Source organism: Sturnira hondurensis, unplaced genomic scaffold (genome assembly GCF_014824575.4).
Source record: "Sturnira hondurensis isolate 20B ecotype Veracruz unplaced genomic scaffold, ASM1482457v3 Scaffold0020038, whole genome shotgun sequence".
Lineage (NCBI taxonomy): Eukaryota > Metazoa > Chordata > Mammalia > Chiroptera > Phyllostomidae > Sturnira > Sturnira hondurensis.
The window spans coordinates 371,441-389,819 of NW_028092669.1; the positions used below are offsets into that span (position 1 = coordinate 371,441).

The following is an 18,379-nucleotide window of genomic DNA, read 5'->3' on the forward strand; positions in this document are numbered from 1 at the left end:
TCAAATGACTAAAAGGCCTATAAAAGCTACACACTGCCTAGCTGTATGCTTGGTGACAAGGCTAATGTTCTGCTTACACCACTAAACACGCTGTTTATATCATTTTCATCCATGAGGAAATCAGGTTCCTACTTTAAACAGATTGATCAGGCAACATTCAAACCCGCAAGTCATCACCTGCTACCCAAACCCAGTAATGGAGGCAAGCAAGAAGGACAACGAAGTGATAAGGAAGGAAGCTGACCCACAGAGATGCTTGCAGAGCAAGCCCAGCTCACAATAACGCTCACAGCCTTATGACGACAATCCTCCTTCTTTCAGGTAGGCAGGGAGTCCTTCATCTTCAAGATTTGCAACCAGTGGCACTTTAACCCTTACAACATTCTTGTGAGCTAGGCAGGTGGTGTGAGTTATGTTCCTTCAGATTAAGGATGGAAAGAAGATAATGATGGTGGTAAAAATGAAAGCACATCAAACAGTATCAGCTCCATCACATCAAAAGATCCATGGCTTTCTCAGCAAAAAAAAAAAAAAAAAAAGTGGAAACTGTCAAATGTATTCTCATCGATTTTACTGAGTCTCACACCAATGCTAAGGTCCAACTAGCTTCGAAAGTCTAAAGTATAAGGAATTTAATCATTACATTGTTCAAAGGGGCAGAACACTCTCTTGGAAAGTCAGGCATTCTTTTTTAAGTGTTTTATTTACAAAAACACCAGAACAGTTGAGTCAAGAAAGGATGAAGGGTGGGAAGGGGGGGTGGCTGGGGTGAAGAGGGACAGTGTGAGGGGACAATGGAGACGACTGTACTTGAACAATAAAAAAAGTTTAAAAAAAGAAACATTAAAAAATGTTCTCTTGATTCCATCTGGTCCCATAGCCTAGGGTGAGGAAAGGTGACATTTAGCCTAAGAGACTGAATAAACCCCCTCCTGGGGGTTACAGAACGGCTGGAGGACCTTCGCAGAGGAGCGATTCCAAATAAATCGGAGTCCAGGGCACTTCATGCCGGCAGGGAAGCCACCACTTACCAAGAGCGGCTTGTTCCAGCGCCCTGGAAAGTTGTTTCTGTCTTTGGGTCTTAAAAACCAATGCAAAATTGAACATACCACCACTCCTAGGCCCACAGGACGTAAATAAAAAATCAAGACTTCCCCTGGAAGAGAGGACGACTCATAGAAGGGGCCAGGGTGCACTTTCTTGAGGACTGACAGGGTGTTTTTCTCTGAGATCTCTCCCGTGTTTCAACAAGTCCCTTGCCTCCTAGAAGGGGAGGGGAGGGGGGAAGAAAAGGCTCTCCTGCTGCCCACACAATTGCCTTCACAGGTTGGGACCTGTGACAGGGCTCCCATGCTCCCCAGGGGAGCCTAGACACTAACTTGTGATGCGGATTTTTCAGTTAAAACAAGTACTGCACTACTGAGGGAGCCAGGCACTGCCGCTTCCCCACCCTGAGCAATTTTCCACAACTCAATTCTTTTCTTCTCTCTTCTCTCTCACACACAGGCACACACGCATACGCACCAATCTTTTTGCAAGCCACCTTGTTCAGACCCCACTTGAGACCCCTAGCTTCGCGGGGCCCACTACCCCGCCCCTCCTTTTGGAACACCTTTCACAAGTGGGGCATCCACCCGACAGCGGCACAGAGTCCCAAGCTGCCCGGAGTGGAAGCAGGGATGTTAACGGTACGTTTTCTTTCCTTGCCGGCTGTGCTAAGGGCTATTAGCCCTTCGCAGAAGGAAGCTCCCACGGAGTAGGCAGTTGGCGAAGAAAAGGAGTTTCGAGAGCCGGAGGACTAGAGAGAGGAGACACTTTCGGGAGAAGGGGGCTGGGAATGAGGGGAATCGGGGAAAGGAGGTGGAGGGACGTGGTAGTCCGGGTGACGGGGTTCAGAGAGGATGGGGTAAGCGAGGAGGGGAGAGGAGGGGAAGAGGGGGGGGGCGGGGAGAGGGCGAGGTTGGAGAGCTAGGCGGGAGGAGAAAGGCGGTGTCTCACGCGCTCTTCCACGTCCCTGCGCCCAGTCCCCCGCGGCGGCTGTGGGGGCGGTGGCGCGGCGTCGCCTCCCCGACCCCGGACCCCGCCCCCGGCCCCTCCTCCGCCCTGCGGCGGGGCCGCCCCGCCGGCGGCGTTAGGGAAATATGAAGAGACGCTGCAGCTGCGCTGGCGGTGCCAGCCACTGCAGCTCAGAGTGGCGCGCGTTGCTTCGGCGGCCAAGACTGGACCAGGAGAGGAAGGACCCGGAGAGACCCCGAGCTCGGAGAGGGACGGGCCGGGAGCGCGGGGCCCGCCGGCGCCGAGGGAGCGCGCGCCCCGCAGCCCCCGCGCCGCACCCCCCGGGTATGGGGCCCGGTGCCGCGGCGGAATGATCGCGGGCCTAGCCTGGCCGCAAGCGAGCCGGAGCAGAGGAGCGGACCCGCCCCCGTGTCCCCGTGCAGGAGCACTCGCCCGTCTCGGCCCCGCCGCCTCGTCAGGCTGTCCTAGGCTGGAGACTGGAGGGCAGAGCGCGCGCGGCGCCGCGGCGGTTCCCGGGGAGCAGGGGCCCCTGACGGCTAGCGGCTCGGGTGGTTCGGAGCGCGCGGGAGGTCCCGGAGGAGGACTGGAAATGTCCTGTCTGTGCCGCCTCCTGCTCACCTACCTGTTCCCAGCCCTGCTGCTTCACGGTGAGTTCCGGGGAATGGGGGGCGGTGACTGGCCGCTCGCCGGCGCCAGAGGGTAGGATCCCGGAGAGCGGCAGAAACTTCCCCGCGGAACCAGTCTTCTTCAGGGCAGCTCCTGTCCCTGCACCAGCCCAGCAGAGTCTCCGCTTCTTCCTGCTAACCCCTGGAAGAGGGACTCGGCGTTTCCAAGGCTCTGAGCTCCTCTCCCCTGGCAGCGCCCAGAACCCTTTAGAGGCTGGAGTTTTCTTTCTGGAAGGGTGCAAACGTCTCACACACAACTTTTATCTCCTGAATGGATTGCCTCTAGTCCTAGGGAAAACTTTTATCCACTGTTGGATTTTCAGACTGTAGACTGTCATGAAATCGCAGGGTTTGCGATCTTGTTTCCCAAGTGTCAGAGTGCAGGAGGGGCTCCTGATGTGGTCCAAGCCTTTATGGGGCCGTAAAGAGAAACTGTGATTATTTAAGCGGAAAAATACCTCGCGGGTGTTTTTGTGAGCCCTTTCTAGGACTAGTGTTTTTTGAAAGGGTGGAGATGGGGTTCTCCCTCAAGTAGACTGGATGCAGTTTCAAGGAGCAGGGGACTTCTAATAGCCCAGGTGTGATAATTAAAACCAGTATCTTAAGTTCTGCAGAACTTGACGCCTTATTTCCCTCTGGCCGTTGCTTGATCATTTTGTCTCCACTTCATGTGCCACATTTTCTCAGGAGCTCTAGTAAACTCTTACCCAGAGGACATCAGCACTTTAAGAGTTCCAGGCATTGCCTCGAGAAAAAAATCAGACACTTGCCAGGGAGTCGCCAAGGCAGATTTTGTACTGGATTGGTGTTGATCATCAGCGGGGCAGTGGCAGAACGCATGGTGCTGATTCAGATGTTCTGAGCGAACTTTCCTTAATGGTGTACACCTGACTTTTGGGCAGAACGTCTCCACTAGGAGCTTGGTTCTCCTTCCTCGGTACCTACCACCACCACCCCAGACATTCACAGATCAGATCAGTACCCTCAGAATACTGAAATTCTGAGTAGGATCTGCAGCTGGATAGAGCTTCAGAATGCATTGTAGACAGCAGTGAGTATCAAGCTATGCCCCCCACCCCTGCAAAAGATCTAGGAAAGTTAACCTGCAAGACCTGCAGGTTAAGCTGTACAGGGCCAGGGTTTTGTTTTGTGCTGTTCAGTTTGGTTTTTGTAGGCCTGCTTTAGGCAGGGGCCTGGGCAGCACAGCTCCACAGGCCTTGTGTGCATGTTGGGCTGGGCCAGACCTGCCTGATTGCCAAGGTGTATTCTGAACTCTAGTGATCCCAGACTTTAAAAGTCAGGATGGAAGGCTTGCAATTCGAGGGCCAAAGAAAGAAGGTATAATTATAGGGTTGCGCTCCTAGGCCCATCTGCTTAGAATTACAGAGTAGTTTTAATCTTTGGCTGAAACATGAAACAGATCAGAGCCAATGAACAGATCAAACAGCAGCTGCCACACACACCAGGAAAAAAGAGGGTGAGAGAGATGAAACAGAGAAAATTGTTCCCTTTAAAAAAACTTGCTGTAATATCTGTGAAGAAAAAAAGATAGTATGGTCAAATTAGTTTAAATTAAAAATTACTTGAAATTTGGCAAAAATAGAATTTTTTTAATATAAAACCATTGACATTTGGGCTACAAAAATGATCCTCAGAGATGCAACCTGACCTAATTTATACTGAGATTTTTCTCCCTTCTCTGAGAAGGGGTGTTGTAATTATACTTTCTTCCCCACTAGTACCAGCTGGGATTTTAATAGTTGGCAGGTAACAAGAGCACAAGTATGTCCTAGTGAGGTCTGGGTATAGCCCCAAATCTCCAAATTCAAATCTGAGTTGGCTTGAACTCCTTGGGATCAGGGATTACCCAGATCCAGCTGCACCCTGTGCCAGGAGAATAGTCTAGAGAGAGAGCATGTGGAGGGGACAGTGTATGCCATATATGGGGAGACTGTGGGGCCAGACCCTGCATACATGTGCATGTAAGCTCACACTATGTGCACGTGTATATGACAAAGAAGATAAAAGAGTAAAAAGCAAAGGTTTGTGAAGTTTAATTGAAGGGTGTGGATAACCCTACAAAAAGTTACCCAATTTCAAAGTGAATTTACAATGGTAAAAACATTGAAGTTCCCCGAAGATTTACTTAGGTCCTGTAGACAGTGTCCAATTCTAGGAAGAATATAAACAGGGAATAGTTGTTCAATATATAAATCCTTGGATTAAGAAAGGCTTGTCATAATTCATTAGGATAATGTGAAACACTAGGAAAGAATTGGGTAGTCTCCCTTTTCTCTTTTTTTTTGCCTGATTTTTACTTGATTAAAATAGTTTTAACAGAAAATGGGTATTAATCAACCTAACTCAGAAGAATGGGTGTGTTGTACTCTATAGCTAGGGGTTTTGCAAACATTTAAAAATTCTACAATAATGGCTCTTGATCAAATATTTTAATAGATGTTTTCAGTCTGAAGGAAATTACCTGAAATCCCCTTAGAATGGCTTAGTGATTTTTTCCTGATAGAGAAGCATTTTATTTCGCTAACTGTAAGACACCATTTGTCAATGAGTGGTAGTGATTGGTAGGTAAAAACATTTCTTCTTGGTTATGTATATACTTGTGACAAATATTAATACATTTAGTTTCAGACGTCATTTAGAGTGTTACACTAATAAATCACATTAATATGATTTAAAGTGCACAAGGCCTTCATGAAGATTCTGTGTGAGGATACTATTATGTTTGGCATCTAGTCTCTGATCAGGTTTTTTAGTTACTTTTATTTCAAGTAATTGCAGGTTATAAGTCATCTTTAGGTCCTGTTGATGAGTAAATTAAGCCTTGGCAAGACTGGAGTCCATTGTTTATTTTGCTGTTTTTTAAAACTGGAACTGTAGTGCATACCTCAAATTCAAATCTGATGGCATAAAAGTATACATGTCAGTGTTACTTTTCTCTTCCTCAACACCTGAAAACAGTTGTATTTTTTAACCCAAAGAAACCCATTGAATGGCATGAAGGTATGCAGCTGAAAGATGTCCTCTATCACTATTTTTTCTCTTAGATGAAAAGGCACAAAAATCATTCAGCTTCAAAAACACAGATTAGCATCTGTTCATAACAGAGCACAGATTTAATATCTGTTCATAAATAGATATTAAATATTATTTTGTGAAATAAATTGACTTGCCTTAAACAGATCTATAGCTGTCATCTTCATCCTTTTTCTTCATAAATGAGAAAAGAACTAGATATGGTTGGATGACAAGACTGTGTAATTATATACTATTTAGGGACAGACTGATAACAACTTTAGATAATCATTTAAAGTATAGTATAAAACATTTAAGACTAGAAACATGAGAAGGTAGGTTAGTGATTGTATACCTCTACTGAAAGCTTCCACAGGAGGACATGTCGATAGACTCTGCCTGTAGAGTCGAGGTGGTTACAGGAGAAACTTTAGTATGAAACCTGCTGTCATCATTCAAGCGTGACTTCTCACTGTGTCAAGATTTTGTATCTACATGTTGTTTATCCTCTTAAGTTGGGGAGTGAAATTATTCTGGAAGGTCACATGATAGCTATCTAGGTTAGAAAAAGGATATATTGTCACCCCAAATTAATTAACAGTATTCTATATTCTGTTCTATAAAGGTTTTCCAGATTCATTCTTTCAGCTACCCATTTATTCAACAAGTACATTTATGAGAGCTTACTATGTGCCAGGTGTTACTGGTTGCTAGAGACAGAGGTTGTGAGGAGGAACAGTCTCCCTCTCCTGAAGAATATCTAGGCCTGAGGAAGAAAAGCTTATTGCAGAACCCCAGAGCTGGGAGGATGTCGCCTTGTGGTTGACTGCAGCATTTCCTCTGCTGGGAGACCCATCACACCACACACACACTTACACACGTGCACAAACACACCACATAATATGCACACACTGCGTATACACACAGCTGTGCTGAAGAGCATGGGTATAGCAGCAGCAGTCAGTTACAAACCCAACATGCAAATTTAGCAATCCGTGATTCAGCCTCAGTGTCTAGCCTGGAGACTGTGGCATTAGAAGAAAAAGACATAGAAAATTATTTTGTGTTTGACTAAAGTCAAATGGGGCCAGGAATTTGAAATCTTGACTTCATTATATTTCTCATAAAAATATTTCTAGACATGAAGCTTTAAAGATTGGCAAAAGCAACTCTCTTTGCTTTTATCAAAAAAAATAATGGAAATGAAAACAATAGCTTGGTAAGCACAGGTACCCATACTGCAGTAAAACCCAGTATGTCTGCAACACATACATGCTTTTACTCCAAATCATGAAAAGCTGTGCAGGAGTCTGTCCACTTCAAAGCACACATTTACAGTAATGACTGCTCATTTAATTGGGCAAGGCAATTTCATGGCCAAGTAATTACCTGCTTTTGATTTAATCAGTCTCATTTTATCTGCTTCAAGTTTGTAAGTATCATGCCAGTTCTAACTTGAGAATATTTTCTCACTCTGATTATCAAGGACTGCATGCCACATTACATAAAGTACAGAAATGTGCAAAATAAGCTAGAAAAGAATCATTTAAAACTTTCTATCCAGAGATAATTATTGTTAATATTTTGACATTATAGTTATTTATCCTTTTTAGTTGCTTTTTATAAGCAGTAAAGTACATATATACAGACTAACATGATCAAAGATTAGTTTTCAAAGTGTGCTTGAAAATTGTTTCCTTCGCAACTAATTTTACATTTTATTACGTATAATGTAGTTTGGAACTTTTGGTTGTCAATCTAGGTAGGCAGGTGAAAAACTGCAGAATATATCAAGAAAAATTGGGGATGTAGACATGGAGTATACTGGCCTTTCACTTTTTCTGTCACATGTAAAAACAGTGGTCCATGGCTAAATGATAACCTCACCCATAGTAGGCTCTCAGCTATTGAGTGAATGAATATTAACTTTCAAATGGCAAGCAGCCATTGTACCCCTTTTCTCTCCCACTCCTTTTATCTTTCTGTTTCCCCTTCAATGCACTGGGTTGCTTCTTGAGGGCACCATGAGTTTAGGAATAAGCTTTGCTGTTAATAACCATAGTAGAAGTACTACATTTGTCCCTTTTGAAAATTGTGCTGAGGACTGCCTTCTGAATGCATAATCTGTTCAAGTCAGTGATGTAAACAGTTGCCTGGTCACATAGACTTTGTATTTAGGATGTGAATCTCTGCATAAATGGTCAACCCTACATGCTACCTTTATTTGGGAAATCTGGGTTTTTATCTGATAGCATTGGGAGTTTTCACTCTCTGAAGAGTAGATTATTGCAATGATGATAGTAATTAAGATCATTCTTCAGTCTTGAGGATTATTTTTGTGGAGTAATTTATTCCTTTGGAGTAAATCATTCGTACATACACACACACACAAATACACACTCACACCCATGCTTATGCAGGCACACACATGCTTCGGTTCTCTGGAAGTAGTAATCTATAAATTGTAACCTAAAGCCTTTACCAATTGATTTGTTTTCAGTTGGTAAGTGGGTGAACAGGTGAACAATTTCCTACCGGAGTCTACTTTTTTCCCCTCCCACACTTACTTAGCATATTATTTGTCATAATAATTTATCTGGGCCCAGGCCATGGACCCCTGATGTTAGAGACCATTTTATATTGAAATTATTTTGATAATCTCCTTATTCAGCATTCCACTGGGCTGGGAACAGTGCTATGAAGAGCTTCTAGTTTAGCTGGGATTGTGGACTGGCTTTTTAAGTAACACTTTACATTAAAGTATAGTTCTCCACTTACTCCTTTTTATACCTGTATCATAGCTACCATTTGATAAATGCATAAAGTGGATTGTCAGGTGTTATATAAACTTTAGTTATTACAATTATTATAATTTTTACTTTGTACAGGAGAAAGAAGCACATATTAGACTACTTAACCTAAGGCTACCTTGAAGACTGGAAACCGGCAGCTGCTCTCTTACTGTATAGTTGTTTGATCCTTAAGATGCTGCTTTCCTTGGATTCATTTATAGCAAAATCTTAATGAATAGGAGCCCAATGAATTAGTCTTCTCAATTAACCAAAACATCTGGAATCCTCAGTTAACCAAAATGTTGATGTTATTTGTGTGTGCGCTCACACATACATAACTTTGTTGCACTTGTCATATAGGAAAAATTAGAGGAAAAAAACCCTCTCATGGCTTAAACAGAGCTGTTACCTGTTCATTCCAGTACCTCTGTATCCATTTGGGGCAGTGATGTTCCTCATAAGGACCCTGAGTCATGTTAAGTACCCAACTCATCTGAGATAGATCATCAAGACATACAATGGCAGGGTTTTCAACAACCAAATATTGTAATTAGTCAGCACTTCCAATAATGCAAAAAATTGAATCAAGTAGAGGTTTTAAAAAGTTATTATATATAATAAGCACATTTATTATTATAATAATAGGCATATTCAGACAGGAACTATAATTGCAGTTAGTTTCCATACTTGATATAATGAATTGCTAAGTACCAGGATGCTTAGATTGCACAATTTAAGAGGTATTAAAATAGTACATATATATATTTTACAAAAATTTCTCTTCAGATATAGTGGTAAATTAATAGAAGTTTCCATTTTCCCCCTTCCCTCCTTCTCTCTTTCCCTCTTCCTGTCTTACTTTTCTTTTAATATAATATCTTTAATACCTTTCCCGACAACATGCAGAAGATGGTCAGTACTGTTCCAAGACTACAAGATAGATTTGCTTCTGTTTGTTGAAAGCAGTTCCCTTCTTTTATCTTTCTTACTTATTCAGGCAAAATGGTACAATGAATGTAGAAACTTCATAATTCATCTTTCTCCTTCTGATCTGCTTCCCATCCTTCCAAAAAGGGAAAAATCTAACTTTTCAAATGTAGTTCTTATCATGCCATCATACTGCTTAAAATCTTTTGGCAGTTCCTCTTCACCTTTCCAGTTAAATTCACGCTCAGTATGACACAAAAGGCATCCTTCACCAGGACCCTGCCACTGTTCGCTGCTCCTCTGTCCTCCTTCATACCCATCCCCCACCACCCAGTGGTCTCTAGTTCCTCCTACACAGATCTCTCCTGCCTGCCTCCATGTGTTTGTACTATATGCTCTGCCTAGGTCACTTCCATTCAATTTTCAAGGGCTAGGTACCCTTCTATAAACCCCAACAAGGAAAATTCAGAGCCTGCTTTTGTCCCTATGTGTCCCTCTACAAGCCCATCTGAGGCCTGGTTTCTCACACAACTGAGACTTCCTTAAAGCATGTTTGTAGCTTCCACGCCTAGAACAATGCCTGGCCCTTTCGAGCCTTTCTGGCTGACTGAATGAGTGAGTTGCTAGTTTCAGTCCCACATTGTATTTGATATACTCCAGGTGATGCCCTGAACTCAAGGGTCCCTGACTTGGCCAGAAGTCCGTGTCTGGTCTCTTTGGAGGGTACTCTATGGCTGATCCTGGGAAGGAAGTCTTGGGTTATAAAGATCGAGCTTTTATACTTGGCCTCTCCTGCAGCTGAACTTGGTACTCCCAATGACTTTTTACTTCCCGGCCATTTAATACAAGAAGCACACACAAGAAGGTTGTCCACATTCGTCACTCCAGATGAGCCAAGTAAATATTGGAGACCACTGTTGGTTGACTGCAGACCTAAGAGACAGTTTCTTTTGCCTACAGCAACTCCTGCTTTTACATGACATTTAATTTTGTTCCCTAAGAGTAATCAAGGTGGTAGGCCCTTTGAAGGGGAAAGATAAAAAGGAAAAAATAGCAATTCCCTGTTCTTTCACCCTAGAAATACATTATTACCTTGGAGTGGGAACCCAAAATCACTGGGTCCTGAATACTGTGCTAACTGCAGAGTTCTTCTCCACCTCACTGCTCACATTGACATTCTCCTGGGTTCACAGCCTTGCCAGGTTCATGAGCTTTGCTCATTGTCCAATAAGCTCAATAGTAAAATGGATATTTGACTCTAGAAACTCTGAGTAATTTATTTATTCTTTGGCCTGCTTTTTAATGATTGCATATTGGTCACTCTTGGATTTTATTTCTTCCACCTCTGGTTAAAAAGCATTAACTGTAGGCTCCTTTCCTGTGGGACTCTAGCTTTATGAATGACCCATGCACATCCTGATCTCAACCCTCCTTCCTCTGCCTTTGAACTCCCAGCTTTCTTCTCAGAGCCTTCTTCATCATCTCTAGCCTTGTTCTCTGACATCTAGGCCAGTGAGACCTTAACAGTCCCAAAGTCTGAAAAACTTACCGTTATTCTCCTTTATGCTTCTGGCCTCTAAAATATATGGAGTAATAGCGAATAGGTATTTGTTAAACCAAGTGTAACTTGTCAACAACCAGAGACTGGCACTTTGGGTCCCACTCTCTTCTACATCCGGGTTACCATTTCACTTTACCTGAGGGCCCTATCTTTACTCCGAGTACTCTGTCTTTCCCAGAACTCAGAAGGAACCTGGCTCTGGATGACTTTGACCATCATTTTAACTGCACTATTAGCTAGAAAAGACTTTTTGAGGGTGGTCTAAGAACCTAATCATCATTTAAAATAACAAGAGCTAGCATTTAATGAGAACTATGTGCCAGGTCTTATATTGAAGAAACTAATCTTAATACTAACTCTAAGGGATGGGATGTTATCCCCTCTTTACAGATGAGGAGACTGGAGCTTGGAGAGGTTAAGTAATTTAAGGTCACAGTGCTAGTAGCATGTTTCATCAGTGTAAGATGCATATTGTGTTCATATTTTAAGATCTTTGCAATGGCTGTCCACCTTAAGGTCAATGAAGTTTCCAGTCCCTGTTAGCCTGGAGACAGTAGCTTTGAGTAGATGACACTGTCTTCACCTGTGTGAACCTGGGCACAGCTGCTCATTAATTACATCATGCACAAATCTCATCCCGTCACTCACTTTCTTTGTGTGCATAAAGTGGATATATCTAGAGGTTAGCTGCAAATAGGCTGGTTTTGGAAATAGAGTAAACATTTGAGCCAAGTTGCTTGCTTTTTTTTTCTCTATAAATCTTATAAATTACACTCTGAGCACAAAAGAGAAACCACTGTGAAAATCAGACAGGCCTATTGATAGATCAGTAGAGCGTGTTTGACATTAGTGAAGCAAATATTGATCACTGGAAAAAGAACTTCAATTCCGTATTTTCTCACATGGCATAATCAATTGCTTAGAAAGAAAGATACCCACAAAAAGGTGAGGGCGAGTTTGTGTTTTTTACTGAGCTGTGAGCAGAGCAGCAGGATTACCTGTTACATGTGAAGCAATGCAAGCAATGGCAAGATACTGTCACAGCTTTTTGAATAGGTCAGAGAAATGTCAAAGCAACCAGAGGCTGCTATGCATGATTCATGGGTAGCTCAAGATTATTGTTAAGGCATTGTGTCATTATTTATAAGCAAGTGTTTTTACCACTAGTAATAAAATAATGATGTATCTTAACAATCACTGAAGTCTTGGATTGGATGAAATCTTTAAGTGGCAGATCCAGTTTCAAACTCAAGCAGCCCAGCTCTGGAGATTTCACCCATACCCATTATCCCCCAGTTTTTTTTTTTAATCTCTACAGGGAAACATTTGCAGGGTGTAAAAGGGTTTACAGATAAATTTTTAGAACATAGCTAGGTTGATATGCTTAATTTCATATTTAAAGTAGAATCTTTCCCAACTCTCAATGCCTCATGACTTGAGTTTAAAAACAATCTATTTTAAGTTAACCACATTGTAATTAATCACCAGATAGCAAGTGGTACTATGTTTTATTCCTTGATTGCCTAACAGAGGATTCAGGAAATGCTTCCTATCATCAAGATAATTATAATTATTGGGGTTGGTGGAGATACATGGACTAGTAGTACTCTTCTCTCTAAACTAGTTTAAAACTGAGAGATCAACACAGGTGTCAGGCAAATGGGATTAAAACATTAGAAATCATGATAAATACTTGATCAGAGACACAGGATAGAGAAATGTACGTGGTAGGATTGCTGATAGTTCAACTCTTGATTCCTACCTGGCACAGTGCCATAGCCGCCACCTGAAGGGGAAGGCTCCTTACTACATGGCGGGGAGCGGATCAGAATGCATGTATTTGGAAAACATGCTGGCTTTTGAACAGAGAAAGAAAAAAATGAGTCAAATACTCTTGTTCCTCCTCCATCACATACACTACTACACTTGGGGAGGGGTGAATGAGGGATGGTGGCCATCCAGTAAATCACTCTGGTGGCAGTGTCTTCCCTTGGGTGGAAGTACAAGGCTATATAGTAGGAGGTTCTCCCTTAACAATTACAAGCATCAATATCGATACCACTAGGCACAGGCTTCTTAGTCTCAGCCTTTCATATTGGCTCAGGTCTAAGTCATCTGGTTTAGCTGAACATGGTTGGTGGTGAAATTGCATTTAGTTTGAACATGACACCATCATGCTGTTTTACAGTCTCTTTTTACAGTTATCATTTAGTCAAATCATACCCATAGTGTCTTTCTCTCATTGCCTTTCACTTCATTTAAGATTTGCAAGAACAGTCCTAGGCTGTTGTTCATTCCCAGGATAGCATTTTACTTACAGGAGGACCCCGAGACTTTTCTTGTAGAGATGTCTTCTCAGTGCTTTTGATAGGAATTTCAAAAGACTTAGAAGTCAATGCTCTGGTCAACCCTCTGAATCTTGGCAAATGTCTGTATGTTATCAACCTGTTGCAGAAAATCTACTGAGTTTCTCTGGTAGATTTTTATCATGTTGATGGTGTAAGTCACTGTATTTTGGGTCTAACTTTTCATTTTCAAAAGATCTCTGATAAACCATGGTTTCTTTATGAAATTATTCAGGCACTGATTTAAAAACATATAATTGCTTTCTCATAGGTAGCATTTTAATGGATACATTTTATGTATTTTTGCATGTATTTTAGTTTTATTATTGTACATAGGTCTGACTAGTGTATTCTTTGCTAACAGGGTACTGAAAACATGATAGGTCCACAATAAAGACCTATTGGTTTGTTAATTACTTCAAAAGTGAATCTCAAAGGAAACAGTGGCCTTTCAGATTATAACTTCATTTTTTCTCATTGCTTTACTCTGGACACTAGGCCAGTGAGAATTCACTACTACTATTTGTAGGATAAACTACTTACACTGAAGATGAACTCAGGCCTAGTATTCCTTTATCCATGGAAAATAAAAAATGTGCAATCTTCTTGTAATTACTCTTAATTTTAAACTCTATATTGCATATTTAGTTACCAACTTCATAGGGGTGACAAGGGGCCAGACTCGGAAGTTAATTGGGGAAAATGTCATGCCCTTCCCTCATTGCAGGGCAGGAATATGACTTGCACCCACTGAGAGAGCATCCATTTGGAGACTGAGAAACCAGAAGATGCATGATCCGATGTAGCAGATGGGAGCTACACGAGGGAGCAGATCAACAGTGGGGAGTCTTTTGAGCTATTCTCTGGGCTTTTCTCCATTCCATCAAAATTCCCTTTTCACTGAGGCTGTTCTCAGTCTTTCCCTTCCTTACCTAAATGTGTCAGTCACTGCACATTTCACCCTTCCTGATAAGCCCTCTCTTACTTCTCCCTTAGGTCATATCTCCTCTTTGGTGGCTCTAGAACATGTCCATTTCTCTCCATGACATTCCGTGTGACATTCATTTGTCTGTACTACATGCCTCATTTAGCTGCATGACCTTTTGCTATTTCACAAATGCATGAATTGGAGCTCAGTCTTTGCCAGGAACTACCCAAGTGACCTCACACAAGTCCATGTTTTTTTATCACCACAGACCTCAGTTCTCTCACCTGGGAAATGATCTCCCAGGATACTTCCTACTTTGGACTGTGTGTTTCTGAAAGTGGAGAAATTGATAAAACCTGGGGGATGGGGGTATGTGTTCATTTCCCACTTGCAGTGCTGTTAGCCACATTTCTGCTGACTTCCACTGTTCTTTTTCAGGGCTGGGAGAGGGTTCGGCCCTCCTTCATCCAGATAGCAGATCACATCCTAGGTCCTTAGAGAAAAGTGCCTGGAGAACATTCAAGGAATCACAGTGTCATCACATGCTCAAACATCTCCACAATGGTGCAAGGATCACTGTGCAGATGCCACCAGCCATTGAGGGCCACTGGGTGTCCACTGGGTAAGAGGGGCTCAGGGAGCACTGGGGAGCACACGTCTGTGGAAGGCCCTTTTTAGGGTTTCTCAGATCCATGTAGACTTTTTATAATATACAATGACATAAGTGTTGTCTACATTCTAAGACCCAAACACCACTTTGAAATTCTGGTTGGTAAAGAAACAGAGTTAAGTACTGTAGAAATCTTAGCTAAAGCAGAGATGATATTGTACCACTGTTAGCCACAGGGTGTGTGTGAATAGGTCCTTGTTTACTGAACTCTGTGGGACCACTGCTGTATAAAAAGAAACCATTAGCAAGTGAAATTAGGAGTCTGTGTTTCCCCAACCCTGAAACATGATTTGCAAGTTTCTGATCATCTAAATATTCCAGCCATATTCTGGTAATCTAATATATGGCTTCAGGGTTCTAAGAGTAAGTTAAAAGGTTCTCAAGCTACCTTACTAGGCAGGCCGTAGTTCTTGGATTCTTTTCCAGGCTGTGGAGTTGAGATTTATCCCAGTTTGAGCTCTGGCTTATCTTCCATTAGAGCTTTTAAAAATAACTTAGAGGCAGGCCTGCCATTTTTCTCCTACCATTAAATTGTTGAGAATTAACAAGGCTAACTCTAGGATCTAATCACTTCTCCTTTGCAGCATCTGGGTACCTTGGGGAGGGATTAAATAAATTTGGAGAAGAAAAAGGAATTTTATAAAATGATGAAGACCCAGAGGTTTCTTTTCCATAAAAACGAGATTTCTCAAAATAAATACATCATAAATACTTACACTAACAATCTTAATGTGATGTACTTTTAAATAATTTATTATTCTATTTAACAAATATGTATTGAGCATACAAGTATTAACTATGTGCTAAGCATTATTCTAGATTTTGTGTTTATAACAAGTGAACAAAACAAACATGGTCTCTGTCTTCAGGAATTTTACTAATAAGCACACAAAGAAGTACTATGATGAGGGAAAAAACAGCAGGTGCTAAAAGAGAATACCAGGGGCCCTATTTTACAGTGGGGTGATGCTATATATTAGAGACCTGAGCAGACTTATGAGTTGAAATTAATGAGATGAAAGTCATGTAACTGAGACTAGGATCTAGCCAAAGGTATAGACAGGCAAAATCTTTGCCCAGTATATTGAAGGAGACCTCTATCATCAGCCTGGAGGGTGCTGCGCTGCGTGTCTGAGAATCGGTTACAATCAGAGCAGTGTGAGGAGCGCGCCTAAGCTAAAGCCTGCTGAGCTGTCTGTGTTCTGTTGACCCAGTCCAAGTATTTCTGGCCTAGGAATCTAGAACTTGTCTAATGCCACAACCAAAAATACTTTGTCAATAGCACAAAATGAAAGGAACCCTTCTTACTATTGTTATATTCGTTTAATTTTACTATTTGCCTCTTTATTTTTCTAGAGGGAAAATTGACTGGATGGGAGGGTAAATTTCTGACCTTTAAGTGACACCTCCCCAAGATTAGATTCCATTTTGGGATGGCAGACATCTAGCATCTGCCTGTTCTAGACAAGGTCCATAAACCAGAAGTTGTAAGGAAATCAAGTTATTTCTGAACTTGCTTAAGGGAACTTCTTTTATAGGTCAGAAATGTACTCTTTCCTTCTTTCTATCAGGAAGGAAGAAATTTCTCTGTAAGTTAGACCCATGGGTAGAACTGTGGATGGCAGGTTTTGCCCTCCTGGTTTGTACATAAAGTGAACAAATGGCTTTCTCGTGTAGAGTGATTAGACTCATAGGCTGTATGGCTGGACCACTTTGGTTCACCGTCTGGCTCCAGTGCTGGCTGGTTATATGACCTTGCCCATGTTTCTTAATCTCTTGTACCTCTGTTTCTCCATCTGTAAAATATGGACAATAGTAATAATACCTACTTCACTCATAGGTTATTGTGAGAATTCAGTGAACTGGTATCTGTACACAATTTAGAATAGTGTAAGCCTATTATTATTACTGTAATTTATTAACACTAGAATGAATCTCTTCCTCATGGCCTTGGGCTTAAAAAAGTCTTTCTTCCCCACTTCTTCTTCAGCTGTGAAGTGAGGTCGGGCCCAGAGTTCATCACAAGGTCTTACAGATTCTACCACAATAACACCTTCAAGGCCTATCAGTTCTATTATAGTGGCAACCGCTGTACAAGCCCCACCTACACACTCATCATCAGGGGCAAGATCCGCCTGCGCCAGGCCTCCTGGATCATCCGAGGGGGCACAGAAGCTGACTACCAGCTGCACAGTGTGCAGGTCATCTGCCACACGGAGGTGGTTGCCGAGAGACTCAGCCAGCTGGTGAACAGCACGTGCCCTGGCTTCATCCCTGCTGGAGGTTCCTGGGTGCAGGACGTGCCCTATGACCTACTGCAGGAGGAAGATGGCTGTGAGTGCACCAGGGCCGTGAACTTCGCAATGCATGAGCTGCAGCTTCTCCGGGTAGAGAAGCAGTATCTGCAGCACCACCTGGACCGCCTGGTGGAGGAGCTCTTCCTTGGCGACATCCACACTGATGCCTCTCAGAGGACATTCTACAGGCCGTCCAGTTATCAGCCCCCCCTGCAGAATGCAAAGGTACCTGAAGCTGACTGCCCTCGGGGCCTGCAGCCTCCTCTTTGTGAAGTAAAATGAGGGACCTAAAGGCCTGTTGTGTCAATGGGGCGAAAGGGACCCCATGACAGAGAAGAGCTGAGTCATGAGGGAGGGGCTGCTGGGAGGTGAGAGGGTTCTCAGAGGACTTCTGGGGGAGGAACATGTAGCCAGAGTCAGGAGACTTAGGTCAGCTGCCAGCTTGCTCTGATTTGGTGCCTTGATTTTCTTATTTGATGTGGGTGGTGGTTTGGGGTTTAAGGTTGGTGGTATGGTAGGGTCCCAGGTGGTTGCCCTAGAAAATCCCTGAGGCTTCTTTCAACTCTAACACTCTAGGAACCTTGTCTGTGATTCTATTGGGAAAGCATGAAGGACATACAGAGATGTTCTAACCACACGTGGGAAAAACAGACAAGCATGGCAGTGATGGAAGCCCTGGAGGAGGTGGGGTGGTCCCAGGGGAACTGCGACAGTGCTGTTTGCAAAGGGTGGTAGACCCCACGAGGATCTCCCACCCACATTTCAGACTTCACAACAGCCCTCTGAGGCAGATACCACCAGCCTTATAGGCAGAAGAGGCAGCTAAGGTCCAAGGGGTCAGCCTTTTGCCCAAGGTCACCTAATTAGTTTCAGTGGAACTTGAACTCAAACCCTTCTCCAGACCCCACACTTGACTGACTTAAATGTAAAGTCACTAATCAGAAGAGAGGATGGAAAGGGGCAGGAAACAATTAAAACCTCACAATGTTCTTTTCTTGAATGATAGTCCAATAATTATATTTGGAATTCACAAACCATTTCCTTCCCACGGTCTCAGAATTCATGTCAGCATGTAACGTGATCATTTCCACTCCAAAAGTTAGAGAAGCTCAATGCATGAAGCGTATGCGGGGTGCTGATCGTGG

The 18,379-nt window shown here is 42.9% G+C and overlaps 1 protein-coding gene across 1 annotated transcript in view; it reads left to right on the forward strand.

Annotated features, from left to right (window-relative positions):
• Window positions 1-2,112: 2,112 nt before the first annotated feature.
• Window positions 2,113-18,379, forward strand: part of APCDD1 (APC down-regulated 1) — a 30,503-nt gene continuing 14,236 nt past the window's right edge. The window contains exons 1-3 of the mRNA XM_037028561.1: window positions 2,113-2,663; window positions 14,706-14,889; window positions 16,928-17,459. Of these exons, the coding sequence (XP_036884456.1) occupies window positions 2,366-2,663; window positions 14,706-14,889; window positions 16,928-17,459 (1,014 nt within the window). The 5' untranslated portion in view covers window positions 2,113-2,365. The remainder of the gene's footprint in view (window positions 2,664-14,705; window positions 14,890-16,927; window positions 17,460-18,379) is intronic.